At 40.5% G+C, this 19,546-nt stretch overlaps 1 protein-coding gene across 2 annotated transcripts in view; it reads right to left on the bottom strand.

Annotated features, from left to right (window-relative positions):
• The window catches only part of LOC101613057 (contactin-associated protein-like 5), a 408,379-nt gene that overhangs the window by 222,764 nt on the left and 166,069 nt on the right, over window positions 1–19,546 (bottom strand). For both annotated transcript variants that reach the window (XM_045151145.1, XM_045151146.1), the window contains 3 exons: window positions 13,990–14,137; window positions 12,006–12,209; window positions 8,488–8,672 (listed from right to left, as the gene is read on the bottom strand). In XM_045151145.1, the coding sequence (XP_045007080.1) occupies window positions 8,488–8,672; window positions 12,006–12,209; window positions 13,990–14,137 (537 nt within the window). The remainder of the gene's footprint in view (window positions 1–8,487; window positions 8,673–12,005; window positions 12,210–13,989; window positions 14,138–19,546) is intronic.

The following is a 19,546-nucleotide window of genomic DNA, read 5'->3' as shown; positions in this document are numbered from 1 at the left end:
TAGTTCCCATGATTAAAGTTTACATTCACTGTTCATTCTCCAGCCTTTAAGTTGCATGCTATTACTTGCTCCATTTCACAGCTGAAAACATCAAAGGCATACAGAGGATCAGCAGCCCGACTGAAGTCTCACAGCCACAAAGTAGAGAGCAGGAATTACATGTCCTTCAGTGCAGAGTCCCATCTCAGCCCCAGAACCCTATCAGCCTGGAATTGTCTCAGGTACAGCCAGTGAACAAGCCATACTCTTTCAGAGGATGCTGCAAGCCTCAAGGAAACATGGAGGTCAGGCAAAGAGCAGCAGATGCCAACAATGGTTCTTCCAGCTTCCCACAGGCCAAGGATGTTTCCATATTATCCTTGGCTTTCGTTTTTGTTTTGTTTTGGTTTTTGATGTTGTTGGTTTTGTTTTGTTTTCGGTTTTGAAACAAGGTACTATATCTGTCAGGTTGTCTGTAGGACCAGCCTGGGATGCCCTTGAACTCTTGATCCTTCTGCCTCCACCCACGAAGTGTTGTGATTGCAAACATGTTCCACACTTCCTGGTCTACTGACTAGTTTTTGTTTGTTTGTTTGTTTTTACCATGATTTTCATTGTTTGTTCTGGTCCAAATCAAATCACCCATCAGAACTGTGGTTCCTTCAGCTAAATTAGTGTCTTTTCACAAATCCACAGGTATTAGGTACCCAATTGATTTCACACATATTTTGTGTTTTGTCTCAATGAATTTAAAGTTGTTCCCCCCCCCCCAGGTTCTTTGGTCACTCGTCAGGTCCTGATGGTGCAATATCTCACATGGAGCTGCATGTCAGTCCCAACTTCAGTATCCTCCATGTACAAACTTCAGTGTGTCCCACATGCACCCAGGGACTAGGGCTCCTCTGGGACCCTGAGTCTACTCCCAGTACACTCTCACAGAGGGAAGTTCTTGTGGACAAGGAAAGATGGCCGTAGAGCTGCCACCACTCTTCCAGACCATGAACTTCGCCAAAGCACCCAAGAGCCCAGACTTGACACTGTGACTACAACCACCATTCCAGATGATGTCCTTCCCCACAGCACCCAGGACTGTAGGACTCCACAGATAAAGTCTGCACAGCTCTTCCCCATCCTCCTCCATCTGCCCTTCTGTGGCCAAGGGGAGCCGTTTGCAGTGTGGGCAGGACTTGGACCTGGACAATGTGGCTGTGAACCATATTACACTAATGACTGGGATACATTTTATTCAATAAATCCTTATCTTTATTTGCTACTTTTTAAATATTTAGATTGTGGCAGGTGGTTCTCCATCTGTACTCTTGCCTTGGGCTTCATGCCTGGCCCATTTTCTATTATTTTATTGATGGCTATAGTAATTTAGCCCGTGTCCAAATGTCTTATTAGCCCCTTCCACTGGCAGCGGTAGGTAATTAAACCATGCTATTAACCTTCTAGTGGAAACTTATGTGAAAAAAGAAAATGTGTTCTCATGTTTAGTTCATGTTAATAAAACCAGCTATCCCAGGACTGTGGCTGTAGTCCTTTCACTCCAGATACTTGGGAGGGTGAGACAGAAGGATTAAAAGTTCCATACTTGCCTAGGTATACAATGAGTTCAGAGCCAACCTAGTTAATTTAGCAATATTCTGTTTCAAAAATAGAATCAAATAGGAATGTTGGGGTGGGGTTGGTGGGGGCTTAAACTGAGTAGTAGAATACTTGTCTTACGTGTATGTAGTCCTAGGTTGAATATCCAATAATGGAAGGAGGGAAGGAAAGAAAGAAGGAAGGAGGGAGGGGGAAGGAGGGAGGGGAAAGGAGGGAGGAGGGTAGCACTGAGGGCGAAACTTGAGGTTTATTAGCCAGCTTTTTGGTCCTACCTCACTCACTTGGACTACTTCCTTTCCCTGCTTCCTGTTTATGCTGTGTGCTGACATGATGTTTCCCCATATGACTGTAAGCTGAAATAACATTGCTTTTGGTTGGTGTTTTATTCCAGCAACAAGAGGGAAACAGACACAGAAGATTGGCAACAGGAGTGGGGTCATTGCCACAATAAACCTGTGAGTGATCAGAAGTTGTAATAATAAAATCCACTGGGTTATGGGAAATTTTCTATATTTTACCATTCTTAGTATATACCCTGTCACAGAGATTTGTTCATAAACAAATATAAATTCCTAGAAACACAATTTGGAGGTACAAGACCATTTGACTCCATCTTGAGTGATATTTTTCCTTTCTTCAGTGTTGTGCAGATTACATTGCTAACAATATACTATATACTTGAGGTTTCTTTGTGCCCATGACAATATCGTATTTTACCAGTGTTGGTACTTGAAACTTGAGTTAAATGTGCCATTGGAATTTAAATTTTATTTCTTTTGAAATGCTTGGTAGTGAAAATCTTTGAACAGATATATGTGTGTGTGTGTGTGTGTGTGTGTGTGTGTGTGTGTAAATGTTTTATATATTTTTAAAAATGTTAATTTAGTTATTTGAGACAGAGAGAGAGAGGGTGTTAGTGAGTATGGGTGCCTCTTGCTGCTACAAATGAACTCCAGACACATATGCCATTTTGTTCATCTGGTTTTATGTAGGTGCTAGGGAATTAAGCCCAGGCTGGTAGACTTTGCAAGCAAGTACCTTTAACCATTGAACAATCTCCCTAGCTCATCTTCTATATTTTTAAATATATCTGTGTTATTTTCTTAGGTTTAGGTTACCATTTTTGTCAAAAATCCATTTGTAGGAGGTTAAGGAAATTATATTTTAAAGTAGTTTAGAAGTTATCTGGTGAACTTTGATGTATAAAATATGTTTTATGGAAGTTTTTATTTAACTTTATAGGAATAAAATTTTATGAAAAATTTTCAGCCATTTGTAATCTGTCATCATTAGAAAAACCTACATTACAACTTACAAAACTATTATCTCATAATTATCAAAACTTCCATAAAGTATTATTAATAACTCTTGTGTTTTTACATGCCTGGAGATTTTAATTTAATCTTGTGAGACTTTGTTTGTTTGGTTTTTTTTTAACTAAGTTTTTTTTTTGTTTGTTTGTTTGTTTGTTTTTTGAGTTTTCACGGTAGGGTCTCACTCTAGTCCAGGCTGACCTGGAGTTCACTCTGTATTCTCATGGTGGTCTTGAACTTATGGCAATCCTCCTACCTCTGCCTCCCAAATTCTGGGATTAAAGGTGTGCACCACCACGCCTGGCTAAATTAAGAAAAAAATTTAAATATATATTGTTTTACTTTCTAAAATGTGTTTCTGGCATGTATGGAGTGGTCACACAGGATTTTGCAAAATTTTTAATGAGTTGGGAAGTTATGACATAAGGACGTAAAAGAAATGACTTCTTGTATTACGAGGATGTCCGTGGACTTTTCCGAAGCTCAAGGACATCTTGGATTATGATGTCTAAGGACTGATGCCCTCCAGCATCTTTTCTAATGATCTTCCTGCTCCTGGTTGGAAGGAAAATAAACTGCTGTTATCTTTCTCTAGCAGTTGGAGAAGTAGCATGGGCTACATGGCATGAGCTGGAGAGATATTCCTAGGGGAGTGTGTTCTTCTTGCTTCTTATTTCTTTGACAGGACTCTGTGAAACCTGGCCTACTTTCTCATCCTTGAGTGGAAGAGAAGCAGGCAGCTACAGACTTTTTAGAGGAGCAAATATCATTCTAGTTGCTTCAGAGAAAGTCATCATCTTGCTTGATTAATATGTTTAAAGTTATCTAAGATCAGGAATAACAGATATCACATATTGGGGCCAAACCATTGGTAAATTGGTGAAATCTATAAATGAACAGAGGGCTACATAGCAAAATTAGCTCTGGCAGGGGCTGGAGAGATAGCTCAGTTAGTAAGAGGATCTAAGGCCAATCTCCAAGACCTAGGTAAATGTAGGGTGTACGGGGGATGCACCTTTAACCCCTGCTCTGGGGGAAAGGAGACAGACAGATCCATAGAACTTGCCTAGTACCACAGTCTAAACTGGTAAGCTCCAGGACAGTGAGATACCCTGTCTTAAAACAAGTAGATGGCATTCCTAAAATCACCTGTAGTTGTCCTCTGGCCTCCACATATACATGCCCATGTCAGCCTTCACACATGAACACGTGGTACAAACACAACACACACAAAGATAATAATCTTTGATACAAAAAAAAAAAGTGCTGCTAGACGACTTTAAAGCAGCAAAGAATGCTATGATCGCCAATCATGAGAGCCAAGGATGGGATCTCAGTCCTCCTTCCTGCTGGCAGACCAGATGGAGCGCACCTTAGATACAGATGCCTTGTTCCAACAGCTGTCGTGATTGTGTTTTGGCTGAGTGAAATTGAGCATTTCAGTCTTTCAACTTTATGTAGCAAGTTAGTGGGAGAGGGAAGCAACTAGAACACAGACTTTCACCCCCCACCCGGGTACCTTGTACCATCCTTTTTGAGGTGAATCTTCAAGACTAGAACTTCCTCCTGAGACATAAATCATCTTAAAGTGAAGTATACTACAGTATAATTTACCACTGTTCCTCAATGTGTTATTCTTAATGAACACCAGAGCAACCTGGTCACACAATCTTTAAAAATCTTGAGCCTCCTAAAGCTAATGTTATAATGTTATAAAATATTTCACGGTATTTCTTTCCTAAGGAGCATTTTTTTAAATAAGGCACCAAGACTCCTGTACATACTATGAAGAAACTGGCTCCCACAGGTCAGGAGGGACTACCCAGAGGCATCCCCCACCTCAATGACTGGCTTCTGCTTTCACAATGCATAACCCACAATCTCATGGGGAATAAATAGCAACCCCACTGAGGTGGGCCTTCAGTGGAGTGATAGCAGGGAGGAAAGTAAATGATGATACTAACACATGACGTGCCCATACAAAACATATTCTCAATAAAAAGAAACTGGCTCCAACTTTATAAATTGAGTGACATCATTGAGTTTAATTTTCCCAAAGGCTGACATTCATTTCAACAACACAGATTTCATACAGCTTCTTTACACAAGAGACTATAGAGAGGTATTGAAGTTCCTTTGCATTTATGGCATAAAATATCTGATCAAAAGCAAATAATAAGAGGCTGGGCTAACACACCACAGAGCCACAGCTGAGACAGTGTTCCTTGGGTATTAGGGGACATTAGAATTGTCTGGAGGGCTTCAAGGTCTGGAATGCTGGACTGCCTCCCAGAGTTTCTAGTTCAGTGAATCTGGGTGAGGTCTGAATAGTTTTTGCTTAACAAGCTTCCAGGATTGCTAACTAGGGCAGAGTTCTGAACCAAGTATTTAGACTTGCTCGCCTGAAAACATAAAACTTGTCATAGTAGTATCCTGAAAATAACTACTCAGTTCTGTGATCCCGTTATTTAAAGTTTCTGTAGAGGCTCATCTCTGACTCTCAGGTATGTGCTGCTGATGGTTTACAACCTTGCTGTCTTATGGGACACATACACACAATCACACACACACAATCATATGCAGACATACATATCAGTGCTGGGGCATGTGTGCGTCACATACACAATATTTCTTCTGTTTAAATAATGAGAAACACATAATTTACTAATGACGAAATACACTATAACCATTGTTCTATATTCTGGTATGGTCCATTGATTCATGTCATATAGGATGCTTTGGAAGTTTTGGGATTTTTTTCTAAACGTTTCTGTGGTTTTCATACATGAACATGAAGTAATCTGATCCCCTCCGAATACCTTCTTTCTAAGTAGTCCCTCTTCTATTTTGATTCCTTCCTTCCTCCCTCCCCCCTCTCTTTTTCTCTTCTCTTTTTCTTTCTCTCTGCTCTCCTTCCCTCCCTTTCTTTTTTTTTTCTTTCTGTTTTCTTATTTCTTTCCAAGCAGACAGAGAGATAGAGAGACGTGGGACAGACAGAAAATAGGCATGTTAGGAGACTGCAGCCACTGCAAGTAAACTGCAGATGCATGCCACTGTGTGTATCTGGATTTACATGGATATTGGGGAATTGTACTCAGGTCATTAGGCTTTGTAGGCAAGTTCTTTAACCACTGAGAAATCTATCTCTCTAGCCCCTGATGATTTTTTTATATACTTTTAACTGTAATCAAGTTCTCGGTCATGCATTTTTTTCATTTCTTTATTATTTTCCAAACTTTAAAAAATTAGTTATTTATTTGATAGAGAAAGAGGGAGAGAGAGAGAGAAAGAGAGAATGGACATGCCAGGGCCTCCAACCACTGCAAATGAACTCCAGACATGTGCACCCCCTTGTGCATCTGGCTAATGTGGGTCCTGGGAATGGAATCTGGGTTCTTTAGCTTTGCAGGCAAGTGCCTTAACTGCTACGCCATCCCTCCAGCCCTGTTTTTCAAACTTTTAAGAATATAAAAATTAGCCAGATCTGGTTGCCTAGGAGGATCTCACGTTCAAAGCCTGCCTGGGTAATTTAGCAGGCTTTGCCCCAAAATTTAAAAAAAAAAAAAGTCACAAAAGAATGGGGGCTGGAATGTGGTTCATTTGGTAGAAGGCTTGCCTTACATGTGGAAAGCCCATAGTTTGGTTCAATCTCTACTACTACATAAACCAAGCATGGCAGTGCATGCCTGTGATCCCATCATTCTGGAGGCAGAGACAGGAAGATAGAAAGTTCAATGTCATCTAGGCCCAGCAGCTTGAAGCCAAAGACTGGGCTACATAGATCTTGAGTCAAAAAGACATAAAAATAAAAAGTTAAAATAAAATAAAGCAACTGAATAAAGGATTAGGGATCTAATTTACTCATAGACTGTCTGCATACCATGTGAAAAGCTCTGGTAGTAGAATACACACACACACACACACAAGAATGAAAAGACTAATCTCACACAGTAATACATAGGAAAATGTGCTTCAAACTAGATATAGCTCACCCTTGGTCTAGAGAATCCACAGAATAATAATAAAACCTTGACTTATTGCAAGTGTCATCATCTTAGGTATAAATACTTCTTCCTAGGCATTTCTAGGTATCACTGAAGACGGCCTTGGGGAAAGATATGCTACCCCAGCCCAGTGCTGGGTACCTCCTCTCACCAACAGAAGGGGAGTAAATCTCCAGAAGTGCACTTAGACAGGTAATGGGTAGTTATACAGTGAAATAATTAAAAATTCATGTGTTTATACCTCTAAACTATCTCAAGTAATAGTTAACTTATTCAATAAAGTTTATGTAACTTGACTTTTCATAATTGGCATGTTTACCAGGAAGGCACCTGGAACTGAAAGAACTTTCATATAATGGTGATATTGTTTTAAACTCCACAAATAATACTCTTTGGCATGAAGTGCCAATTAGGCTAATTCTGTTCCTCTTTCCACACATAGCTGGGGCTCCTTGCAGAAGACTTTCTCCATTTTCTTTGTAGGATATTCTTTCTGTATCCTTCCTCAGCCCCCAGAGAAGCCTGAGGTCAGCAGTGGCATGCTGTATACTTCACCAGCTGAGCTAGTGAAGAGGCCTGGCTTCTGGATGCCAGTGTGCAGAGCTCTGAGCACCTTCCTTTGTATTGTGAAGACAGGCATCCCACAGTGCCCCTTCCATGAGGGCACAGGGAAGAAGAACACACCTAGCCTATCAGCCAAAGTCTGCATGGACATGAAGGTAAGACACTCAACATAGAATTTTGGAAATTTTGTTAATTCTCTCTATATTTTTATTACCCCAGCTAACTGCAGGGTCTTTTAAAGAAGCCATATATATATATATATATATAATAACTATATATAGATAAGATAAGAGACATGACAACACAAGGAAACTACCAGCATGTACACATTCATGCACATACACACTGCATACCTGCACACACACATGCACATATGTACACAAATGCTAAAACATACAAGCACGTAACACAATAATGCAAACACACACATAAATAAATACACACATGCAGTATAAATGCATACATATATCTATAAGTGCATACTCATACATGCACATATCTCATATGCATGCACTTATACACTCATACATTCCTGTGTATACACACTTACACACAAATACATGTCTACATGCACACATGTATTCACAGAAGCACTCACATGCAAACATGCACATACACACATAAACAAATATATGTCCACATATATACAAAAATACACATAGGCATATATATATATATATGTATATATATATATATATGCATATATATATATATATATGTATATATACACATATATATATACATTCATTCATACACAAATAGACACACACACAGCCAAAGGGAGAACTGTTGATTTTAATATTTACAACTGATTCATCATGGGTCACCCAGCCTGTGGTAATGGTATTCGTCACCTCACTGCTCAGTTCCTTCTGAGATTCCTCCTCTGATAGACCAGCCAGCATAAATGGCGAGAGATTAGCCACAGTGAGAGCTCCTTTGTGCCTATGCCTTCTGTCTCAGGCTTTGCTACAGATGTCCTTACTGCTCCTGAGGCCCTGAAGAGAGAGTGGACTCACCTCATAGTCGATGTCCAAGGTGTCTGCTTCACCCTTGGTCCGGAAGTGGTACATGTGTCTGTCCACCGTAAAGTTCACCTGCTTGCCAGCCCGCTCAATAAGGACTGAATGCCAGTGCTGGTCATCCAGGAGGCTGCCCAGAGTGGCCAAGGGTGGGTTGTTGCTAGGCCGAGCTTTGCCATCATCTGTGAAGGGGAGGAAGATAGGACGATGTCTGAGCCAAGGACACCTTGGAATCCTGCCCAAGAACAGCTTAGAGTACCATAAGGTTTGCTAGCAAGGCCAGCCTGCTCTTCTAAAGGTAATGCATGCCTGGCTTCCATAGCCCATAGCAAAGTGGGAATTGTGAAGGAGTAACACACAGGCTTTGGCCACAGATTCCAGAGTGAGATTCTAGCTTAAATGATGCACACACCCAGGCATTTAAGGGAATGATTTCAGAAAACAGGCAGTTCAACCATGACAGGAACTCTATTACTTAGGCCACAGGAATAAGATTGAAAAGACAGGAGCTCATAATTAGAAACAGTACATGTTCTAGAGGTGTCATTAGTGGATAAAGCATATCATGAGCTGATGGGGCAGGAAGTAAAAAACTGGAATCAGTCAAGAAGAGACAGTGGTCACATTGAGTTTGTTTGTGCAAAGGAAAAGGGGAATAGCAGTATATACCTTTCCAGCTGCCACCGTTGAGTGCCTATGGTACCATGTCTTGCCACTAAAAAGATAATCTCTACTACCCCACAGGATTTGTCTCAATCTTAGCAAAATGTAAAAAAAAAAAAGTGTCTCCCTCTGTGTGAGGTTACTGTGTTAATACCATGTGTTTAAGGAATGGGAGGAATGGGTGAACTGATAAATCAGAAATGATGAGTTCAGATTTACACTGAAGATGTGCTGCTTTGACAACTGTGTAAGAACATGATTTTCACTGACCAATTATCCTCATGAAGGCTGACTGCTAGTAATTCATGTGTTACTTTCCCACAGCTTGATAGATAAAATTTACAGTTGAGTCATTTAAACACATGAATCTCTTAATATGTCTGGAGTTGGAGATCTCTTCATTTTTATTTATTTTTCAAGCTATTATATCTTTATTTACTTATTTTTCAACCAATTTGTATTTAGGATATTATCTGTATATGAGTTGTGACATCTTTTCTTAAAGTTTTTATTTTTATTTATTAGAGACAGAGAGAGAGAGAGGGTGGGGGAGAGAATGGGCACATTAGGGCCTCTGGCCATTGCAAACGAACTCCAGATGCATGTGCCACCCTGTGCATCTGACTTACATAGGACCTGGGGAGTCAAACTTGGGTCCTTAGGCTTCACAGGTAAATGCCTTAACCACTAAGCCATCTCTCCAGTCCAAATTTTGACATGTTTTTGTTCTTCTTTGTTCTGATGCTTTTGTGTTTTATTTCTGTTATTTACTACTCAGTATATTGTTGTGTTGAAAATCTCCTTTAATGATCACAGGTTTCTATTATAGTATACAAGTTAAGGTTTCTTCTAAGAGCACAGAAGAATTCCTCCAATTTTGTTCATTAGCATCTTGAGACAGAAAAGCATAAGGATAGTTTAGCAATCTGGGATTCTACTTAGCTTGGGCTACACACATACATTTCCTAGAAATACAAATAGCATTCTGGGAGCTTTCAACAATGTGATAGATCCCTCCTCTCCAGAAAATCATGTTCTATTTTGAGAAGTTAGCCAAGGGCATCTGCTGATAAATTTCACTATAGAACTGTTAATTCCTCAATGATTATAGAATAGGTACCTACGCAGATGTCAATTAGAAACTCACCACAGCATCACTTGGAAAAACCAACAGAGCACTGCACATGTCTACAAGCAGTTTTTACCCATCTAATGTGTTACATGTGAGTTACATGAGTTCAACTTGGATTCAATAGATCCATTCAATCATTCTTCCCCATAGTCATCATGGAGGCCAAGAAGATCCTTGGGATTGACACAGAATAAAGCATCACACTGCTCCCTCTGGGATGGGCTGCAGATACCTTCTTGTGGCTGAAACAAAACACCCAACCAGAAGCAGAGTAAAGGAGAAAAGGATTTTATTTCAAGCCTAAAGTTTTGAGGGAAAGCTTCATTGTGGCAGGGAAAGTACAGCACGAGAGAGAGCACACGGTGAATGTAGTCTGAATGAACTGGCTATATAACGCCAAGCAGGGCTGAACTAAACAGCCCCCAGGCCCACCCCCAGCAATACATCCCCTCCAGCAATGCTCCACCACCCAAAGGCTCCACCTAGGGATTGATTTGAGGCTTAATCACAAATTCATGGGGCTGCAAGGGACATTTCATATTCAAACCACCACAGGGTGAGTCTGCAGACATTTTGACTGATATTTCTTTCCTCTAGATTGCAAAATATACTCCTCTCTGATTGCATTTATTCTCCTATGTATTTGAGGTTTTGACTTACATTCTACTATGTCTTTCCTTCTTTCTATCTGATAGTAAATACTAAAAAATAAACTTCTTCCCTCTCTTAAGATTAATAAATATTAATTAGAAAGCAGGGTGATATTCTCTTATAAATCTGCTACTTACTTACTTTTTTTTCTTTTTTCTTTTTCTCTATAGAACAGCTTGTTTGGTTTTCTCTGCATCTTTAGGAACTCTGTCCCTGACTTTTGTAACCTACTCGTCCTCCCTTTTATTCTTCCGACCTTTTTTCCTTTCCTTCCCTTCCTTTCTTCCTTTCTTCCTTCCTTCCTTCCTTCCTTCCTTCCTTCCTTCCTTCCTTCCTTCCTTCCTTCCTTCCATTTAAAGACATATGAGACACTCTCCCTTTGTTCCTAGTATAAGCAGTTAAATAGATGAATATACCTTTTCCTGCACTGAGGCAAGCCAAGATAGAAACCCACTCACAGGAGGACACCAAAATCCTAACAACAGGGAAACAGGAAGATGTTCTAATCTAAATTACTGGCATTTTACAAGTTTGGGACTCACCCTGGCATAGCCAAGCCACTTTTACAAAAAAGCAAGGTTTCATTTCACAAGAGAAAAGAAAGTCCTCTAAACTTTCTTCTTTACCATTCACATTCTTCTACTAAGAATGAAAAAAAAAATGAAATGTTTTCTCATCCATTTATTTTTACACTTTTCATAAATATTCCCAAGAGACTCAATTATGATCTAGCTTATTATAGTAAGTGTGCATTTAAGCTTTTTAAAGTTACTTTAGAGCTTGAATTGCTTTAAAAAACAGATAAATATATAACAAATCATCACCTACAAATTAGCTAATAACTCTCCCTATATAGCAATATTGTCTTCTATAGAGTTACGTCTCCGGTATAAGAATTTGACAACACAGTGCTGCTTTTTTCTCTCCCGTGCAGGTAAAGGAAATGTATCACACAGCACTTCAGTGCATATCTGGCTCACTGGAAGCATCCCCCCACCATGAATGTGACCAACCATATAGCAGCTCTCTACTGTGCACCACGGAGGATCACAGACAGAGCCCGACCTACCCAAGCTGAGGTACAGAGCCAGCCTGCCCTGCTGCAGCTCCAGCATGATGCGGTCCCCACGCTGCCCTTCTCCATGGAACAGGACCCCATCTCCTTGCACGCTCTTGAATTTGAGAGAGACCATGTCTTTGAGAGTGCTCATGAGCTTCTGGTTGAACCTGTAGAGCAGAGAGCTCCTGCCATCGAAGTCAGCAACATCTGATTCTGGGCATAAAGAGAAGGAAAGAAAGATCAGTGGATCACCCCTGACTGCTGAGTCTCTTTCCCATATGTCTAGTTCACAGAAATGTTTCTGAGATAAGGAAGGTCCCCTCAACATCAGTAGATGGTCTCTTGACCAGGTGAGTGATTGACAGACTCCCAGGAGCAGAGTACTTTGTTCCTGTGGTCAGGAGGAAATATCTCTTTCTTTTCTAATGTTACCAGGAATATAGGAGGTAGGGTTTTTCCTTCAATGACCACTAAGTTTAATGGTCCCTTCAGAATTAAGACTGTACAATCACTTAGGAGATGGGTAGCAACTCAATCTAGTTTCTTCAGGCTGCAGTGAGGTATAGAAGGGTTAAGGGATGACAACTTCTGTCATCCCCACTTTTATCTTATAGGGCAGGTTGGCATCTATGTTCCCTTAGGATGGTACCCCTCACTGACCACTTACAAAAGAAAACTATCTTGATTTCAGTGTCTATCACTTGTTCAAGATAATTACAGTCATTGTACCAGTAAGTCTCCTCTAAAAGATATATCCGGGCCCACAGCTTATCTAAAGAACAGTTAACATTTGCTTTTTTGTGTCCTCATTCCCAGCAATCTCAGTTCAGAGTGCATGACACGAGACTAGAAAATGCATTGTACAGCTCACCTCAAGTGAGCTGAAGGTAAGTGCTACTTCGATGTTATTATGATTCATAAGACAAGTGTGTCATACGCCTCCCTCCTGTGTCCCTAACCGGAAATCTACTAAGCCACGTTAAATAAAAATGTGCCCACCGAAGGAGGTCACTAATCACCAATCATTTGGTGTTAAAACATAAAGGAAAAAGTCATTGCTTAAGGCAGAAAATCAATCTATGGTGATGCAGACTGAAGCGTTTTGTATGACTGCAAGGGAGAGTCATAGGAATGGAAACCTTCCATCCATAACATTCACCTGTTCCAGCCATCTTCAGCTCTATCCATGTTCATAGCCTCAGATATATGCAAGATGAAGCCCTACTCTCAAATTCAGCATCAACTACTACCAGTCTCATAGATGGATTTGGTATTTGCTGGCGAAGTGCAATGGGTGAGTCACACTGGATGGCAATGGCAATGTCCCTACTCTTCTGGAATAAATAGGACAGCTTTTTTTTGTTTGTTTCTTTTTTAGGCAAGCCCACAGACTGGCCATTTTTTTTTTTAATATGAAAGAGCAAGGGAGAGAAAAAAATGGTGTGCCAGGGTCCCCAGATACTTCAATCGAACTCCAGACATGTGTACCCCCTTGTGCACATGTATGACCTTGCACACCTGTGTCATTTTGTGTGTCTAGCTTAGGTGAGAACTGGAGAGTTGAACATGAGTCCTTAGGCTTCACAGGAAAGTACTTTAACCTCTAAGCCATCTCCCCAGCCCACGGGAGCCATATTTCTCCCTCTTGTGGTTGTGGGGTAAGAGATCTCCATAATAAATCCCCACACTTATTGGAAAAAAAAATCCCGAATTTAACCATTTCTGATTTCTAGGACAAGTGGACGCTCAAACCGCAAGAGCTCTCATCTTTGAACTTCATTGATGTTTTCTCACATGGTTGCCTCACCCCTACAGAAAAGTGGAATTTTTCTATTTCAAGGTTGACATTCACATTTTCAAATATGTGTATGTAAGTTACTTAAAATATAGGAATAACTAGGATGAGATGAGTGTCATTGTCAATGTATATCCATCTGTGGACAGCATGGCTCACCCACACACAACGCTGTGGCACAGTATGCGTGGTACTTACTGTAGGAGCATCCATAGATCTCCACTCTCATGCCAATGTTTCCTCTAGGGTTCCACTCCAGTGGCACGAAGCGAACAAAGCGAGCTCTCACAGAGTGCAGCAGCTTGTGATGCACCACGCTGTCTGTGTTTCTGTTTCCTACAAATGTCTGTAGGGAAATGGAGACCTGGTGAGCCTAAGTACTCTCAGCAGAAGTGGTCAAATTCTTTCCACCCAGGCTGCTGGAAAGACATTGACCTGACAAACCTCTGTCTGGTGTTGTATTTCTCAGAAATACTAAACATTATTCTTTAAGGAGTTCTGCTCCCCATCAGGCATACTTGGCTAAATTTTATGAATAAGGCAGTCTGAGCCAAGCAGAAGACATAATACCTGAGGCTTCATAAAGATAGTAACAATGAAGTTGCAGTAGTCAAAACATTCACAACCACTGAAGATGAGGAGATAACTGACCATCTCCTCTTAAAAGTAAAGGCTTTCATTGAAATATTGTCATCATGATTTGAGGCCAGTCACTAAGTAAGCACTTTCCATATTTTTAATGTTATCATAATTTTAATGATAAAACATAGGAGTGTAGATGGAGAAATGGGGAAGGAAAAGAAACCTTCCAATGATCAAATTAGTTAGAAATTGGCCTAAGGTTCAATTTTAAAGTTGTCTTATTCCAAATCTCCTGCTTTTTTTGTTTTGCATCCCTGCCTGGGTCTCCAACCATTTCACTGTTAATTTTTACAGGGGGAAAAATTGCAATTAGATATGCATACAGTTCATTTTTCCATTTCTTTGTGATGTTTAAATGAAATACATGCACAAGAGAACAGCACAAATAACCTATTTGGTCATTTATATTATGACTCACAGTTTTCATTTATATGATTATTTTAGAAGAATTGATATTTTTACATATGGAACTTAAATGCCTAAATATCATCTTTAAAAATAGAGCAAAATATGTAGAACAAAATTCACACATCATTTAAAATATATAATACAACTGCATTAAGCACATTGCTATTATACAGTTATTATGACAGAAGACCCCCAGATTGTTTTTGTCATCTCATTGATTCTTCATTTCATGACTTTGCAGGGGCTGTGTGTGTGTGTGTGTGTGTATGGAGTGCACACAACATGTGTGTGGAAGTCCAAAGGAAGCCTCAGGTATTAGTCTTTGCCTTCCCCTTAGTTTGAGGTAGGGTTTCTCATTTTCAAAAAGTCCATTAATCAGGAGATCTGGCACCTGAGTTCCCAGAGACTTTTCTATCTCTGATTCCCTTTTTGTTACAGGTATACACACTTTCAACAGCATCTGGCTTTGTATGATTTTAGGGATCTGCACTCAGGTACTCACACTTGCAAGGCATGTGCTTTATCTACTTTGCCTTCTCATCCGTCCTAATTCCTGATTTTTAAGGTAGGATATTAGCAAGCATGAGAAGGTGCATGTTCTGCTATACGTCATGATCTACCTTCTTCTCAGCCTCAAGAATCTATAAACATTGGTGGGGAAGATAGATAAGCGAGTAAAGTACCTTCCTTACAAACAATGAGGACTTGAGTGCAACTCTCAGGATCCTTATACAACCCTAGGCATGGTAATGCACAGCTGTAATTCTAGAGCTAAGGAGACGGAGAGAGGAGGATCCCTGTCACTTGCAAGCTAGTTAGTCTAGCCGAATTGGTGGATTCCAGGCCAATGAGAGACCCTCTCTCAAGAATAGGCGGGTGTTCTTTCTGAGGATGACCCTCAAGGTTGTCTTCTGGCTTCCACATGCTCAGGTGCATGTGTGCACATGCTCACATACAAACATATATGCACATATGTACACAACATATGCACACACACAAACACAAAATTCACAGATAGAGCTTGTTCATGTTCAGTCACCACTAAATATTGAATAGATCTTTTGCTTCTCAAGTGGACAAAGTGAACTCAAAGTTAGAGGATTCTGTCTAATTAATGGGCTCCATCTTCAAAGACCCAATATCAAGCCTGATTGTATTTTCATAACACCTCAAATCCAGGGTATCTTGAACAATCTCTGATATGTCCACTATCCAAAGACACCTATTAGCTTTTATTCTATGCCATCTAGATAGTGGCCCTGATGTACCATGAGTTGGGTCATAGAACAGGATGAAGCTTCCTTCCTAGTTTACTGTGGCTCACCATTGTGTGAGAAAAAAGATGTTGGTGGAAAAGACTTGACTTTAAATTCCAATATTTCATTCTACAAATTTGTCAAAGTTCTGGCCATGTTTTCTCTACACAAGTAGGAACCTTAGTAACTGGCAAAGAACACCTTCCTATGGAGTCTGCTTCTTTATAAGTGTCCTTGGCTTCATACCTATTTTTTTCTTTTTCTTTTTCCACTATAGGCCAGGCTGACCTGGAATTCACTATGTAATCTCAGGGTGGCCTCTAACTCATGGCTATCCTCCTACCTCTGCCTCCCAAGTGCTGGGATTAAAAAAATATTTATTTATCTGTAGAAGAGATATAGAAAAGAGACAGAGAGAACAGTTGCACCAGTCTCCAGCTGCTGTAAACAGACTCCAGATGCACGTGGGACTTTGTGTATCTGGCTTTATGTGGGTCCTGGGGAATCAAACTCAGGTTGTTAGGCTCTGCAGGCAAGTGCCTTAACTGCTGAGCAATCTCTCAAGCCCCCATATACAATTTTAATGAGATTAAAATAATTACTATGTGGCTGGGAAGATAGATCATTGGGTTAAGGTAGTTATTCCTCATTATTCCTCAAGTCTAATAACCAGAGTTTGGATACCCAGCATCCACATAAAACCAGACACAAAGGGGCACATATATCAGTGATCCCAGCATGTCTATGGCAATGGGAGATAAATTAGAAGAATCCCAAAGACTCTTACTCATACAAGATGAAAGGAAAGGTCCAATACCTCATGGTTCTGTTCTGACCTACACACACTGGTATTACTAATTGGTATTGCTATTATATATCTTGCAAGTGGTTCTTAACAAACTTGTTTATTGAGGATTTTTACACTATTAATTTGCTTCCTTGTCCCCCACCCCATCACCCAATGTTTGGTATTACACCCAGAGTCAGTCTCTTGTGCTATTCAAACATTCTAATACTGAGTTAATCCCAGCTCTACTCATGTAATTTTTTCGACACTGTGCAGGAACACAGGGCAGGAGCTTTTCTTTTTTCTTTCTTGTTTTTTTTTTTTTTTTTTTTTTGAGGTAGGGTCTTACTCTAGCCCAGGCTGACATGGAATTCACTATGTAGTCTCAGGGTAGACTCAAACTCATGGTGATCTTCCTACCTCTGTCTCCAAAATTCTGGGATTAAAGGCATGTGCCAACATGCCTGGCTCTTTTCTAACAGTTATTGAACTTGAGGCCAAGAAATGCCAAGTTCCTTGTGATGGTCACAGGCAGACACAGCAGAAAATTTTCCTTTGAAGAGAAGATCAGCTTCCAGGATTCCCCCCTCAGGGAACTCTCCACATGTGTAGTGAAAATATGATAAAGAGAAAATGCATGTGGAAGGAGTTACTGGAGATAGTGGAGGAATGTATCTGCTTTTCAGCAGGTAGAAGAATGACTAGAAGGAGATGGAGGAAATGGAGAAGGGGAGGGAGGGAGGAATGGAGGAAGGGAGAGAGAGAGAAGACAGCATAGTTGAGAAAAATATCTTTGCATGATAGTGTGGTCTGAAGAAGTGGTTAGTTCTCTGTAGCCCCACATAGGGCATTTGCAAATTAACAGTTAAATTTTCTAAATGGCATTCAAAGGACTGTCTTCCTGAGGCCAGGGCTAGGGGAGGAGTACAAACTAAAGCTAAGGAAGCCCAGAGCTAATTCTAAAGGCATTTTCTTTTATTTTACAAGGTACACTTAATAAGGCAAAAGGTAATGAACATTGAAACTGCAGAATTAAAGCTGAAGTTAATAAATCACTCAAGCTTCCATGTTCCAAACTGCCCTTTGGGGGAATGTGCAGAAATGGAATTTCGACAGTCACTTAAAGAACAGAAAATGAAGAAGTTAAATGCAATTCACTAGCCACTTCTGAGTGGTGAATGGGCAGGATCTTAAAACAGCAGATTTTAGGAGATTAAAAAGAAAACTAAATACCCCCCCTCCCTTAATTTCTCTTCCCTTTATCTCTCCAGACACAAAATGGCCTGGATATCCATGACCTCACAGTGCCTGACACTACCTACACAAGACCATCATAATAGGAGGAAAAGATCATGACATCAAAATAAGAGAGACTGATTGAGAGGGGGAGGGGATATGATGGAGAATGGAGTTTCAAAGGGGAAAGTGGGGGGGGCATTACCATGGAATAATAATCATGGAAGTTGTTAATAAAAAATAACTTTAAAAAAGAAAATTAAGACCTTGCATTTTTGTCTGTGTCCTAGTCTTCCACACTAACAGTGAGCAGCATATGGTCCATATAGAGTGTATCTACCATCTCAAAGAGATGGTTAATGAATTGGGCTGGAAGATAACTCATAATGTGACAGACAAACAGAAAATTTGTTGCACCTTTATGGATGGCAAAAGGGGCCCCAGCAATGTTCCCTGTTGCTCATCTCCCCATGGCACTCTGCTTCCTTTGTCTGGTTTACAGCATCTAGAGTACAGGAAGATGCAAGAATTACTAGGTTCCCAAATGATAGAAATTTGGGAATTATAGCCTTCTAGAGGCAGCATATTGTTAGGGGCAGGCTTATGGATGTTATAGCCCATTTCCCCTTGCCAGTGTTTGGCATGCTCTCTTGTTGCTGTTGTCCACCTGATGTTGGCCAGGGGTTGATATACAACCTTTGCTCATGCCATTGTTTTATCTCCCATCATGGGGCTTCCCCTTGAGCCTGTAAGCCAAAATACACCCCCCTCCCATAAGCTGCTCTTGGTTGAGTGATTTCTGCCAGCAATGAGAACCTGACTGAAACAGTAAAGTGGAACCGAGGGGTGGGGTTGCTGCTAGAAAACTGACTGTGTGGTGTTGGCCTTTTGGAGCTTACTTTCAAGAGGAATGTGGAAGGATTTGAAACCTTAGCCCATAGAGATGCCTTGCAGTGCTGTAAGTACAGTCTGATGGACTGTTGTTTGCCTAAATTGGTGGAAATGAATCCTCTTCAGAATGCAGTAAGAACTATGGACTGTGAAGTCTGGCTTATGAAGGGTGAGAAAGAGCTTTATTTGGACTGGACTAGAGGCAGTTTGTGTGAAAAGTTTGCTGGTATGCCTGTGTGCTGAGAAGTTGTGCAGGGTTGCTTTACATAGAAATAAATGGGTGTTGAGCAGAGGGATATGGCACAAAAAGAAGAAATTTTGGGTGAATTACTCCCCATTCAGCTGCAATTGAGAGATTACAACCTTTGAGATTGTGCCAGCTGACCTGCACCGGGGCAACAGAAAGAATGTTGACTCTTTTGAAGGGGCCTGAATGCTCAAGGAGTGTCCTGTTCTTCAGTCTGCTTTATTTCCCCATGGATCAACAAATTGGCACCCTACTTGGTATTGTGGAGTATAAGAAATGCAGGAAAGA

The sequence above is a fragment of the Jaculus jaculus genome, chromosome 5, assembly GCF_020740685.1.
Source record: "Jaculus jaculus isolate mJacJac1 chromosome 5, mJacJac1.mat.Y.cur, whole genome shotgun sequence".
In the NCBI taxonomy this organism is placed as follows: Eukaryota; Metazoa; Chordata; class Mammalia; order Rodentia; family Dipodidae; genus Jaculus; species Jaculus jaculus.
This window is presented reverse-complemented; position numbering and strand designations above follow the sequence as displayed.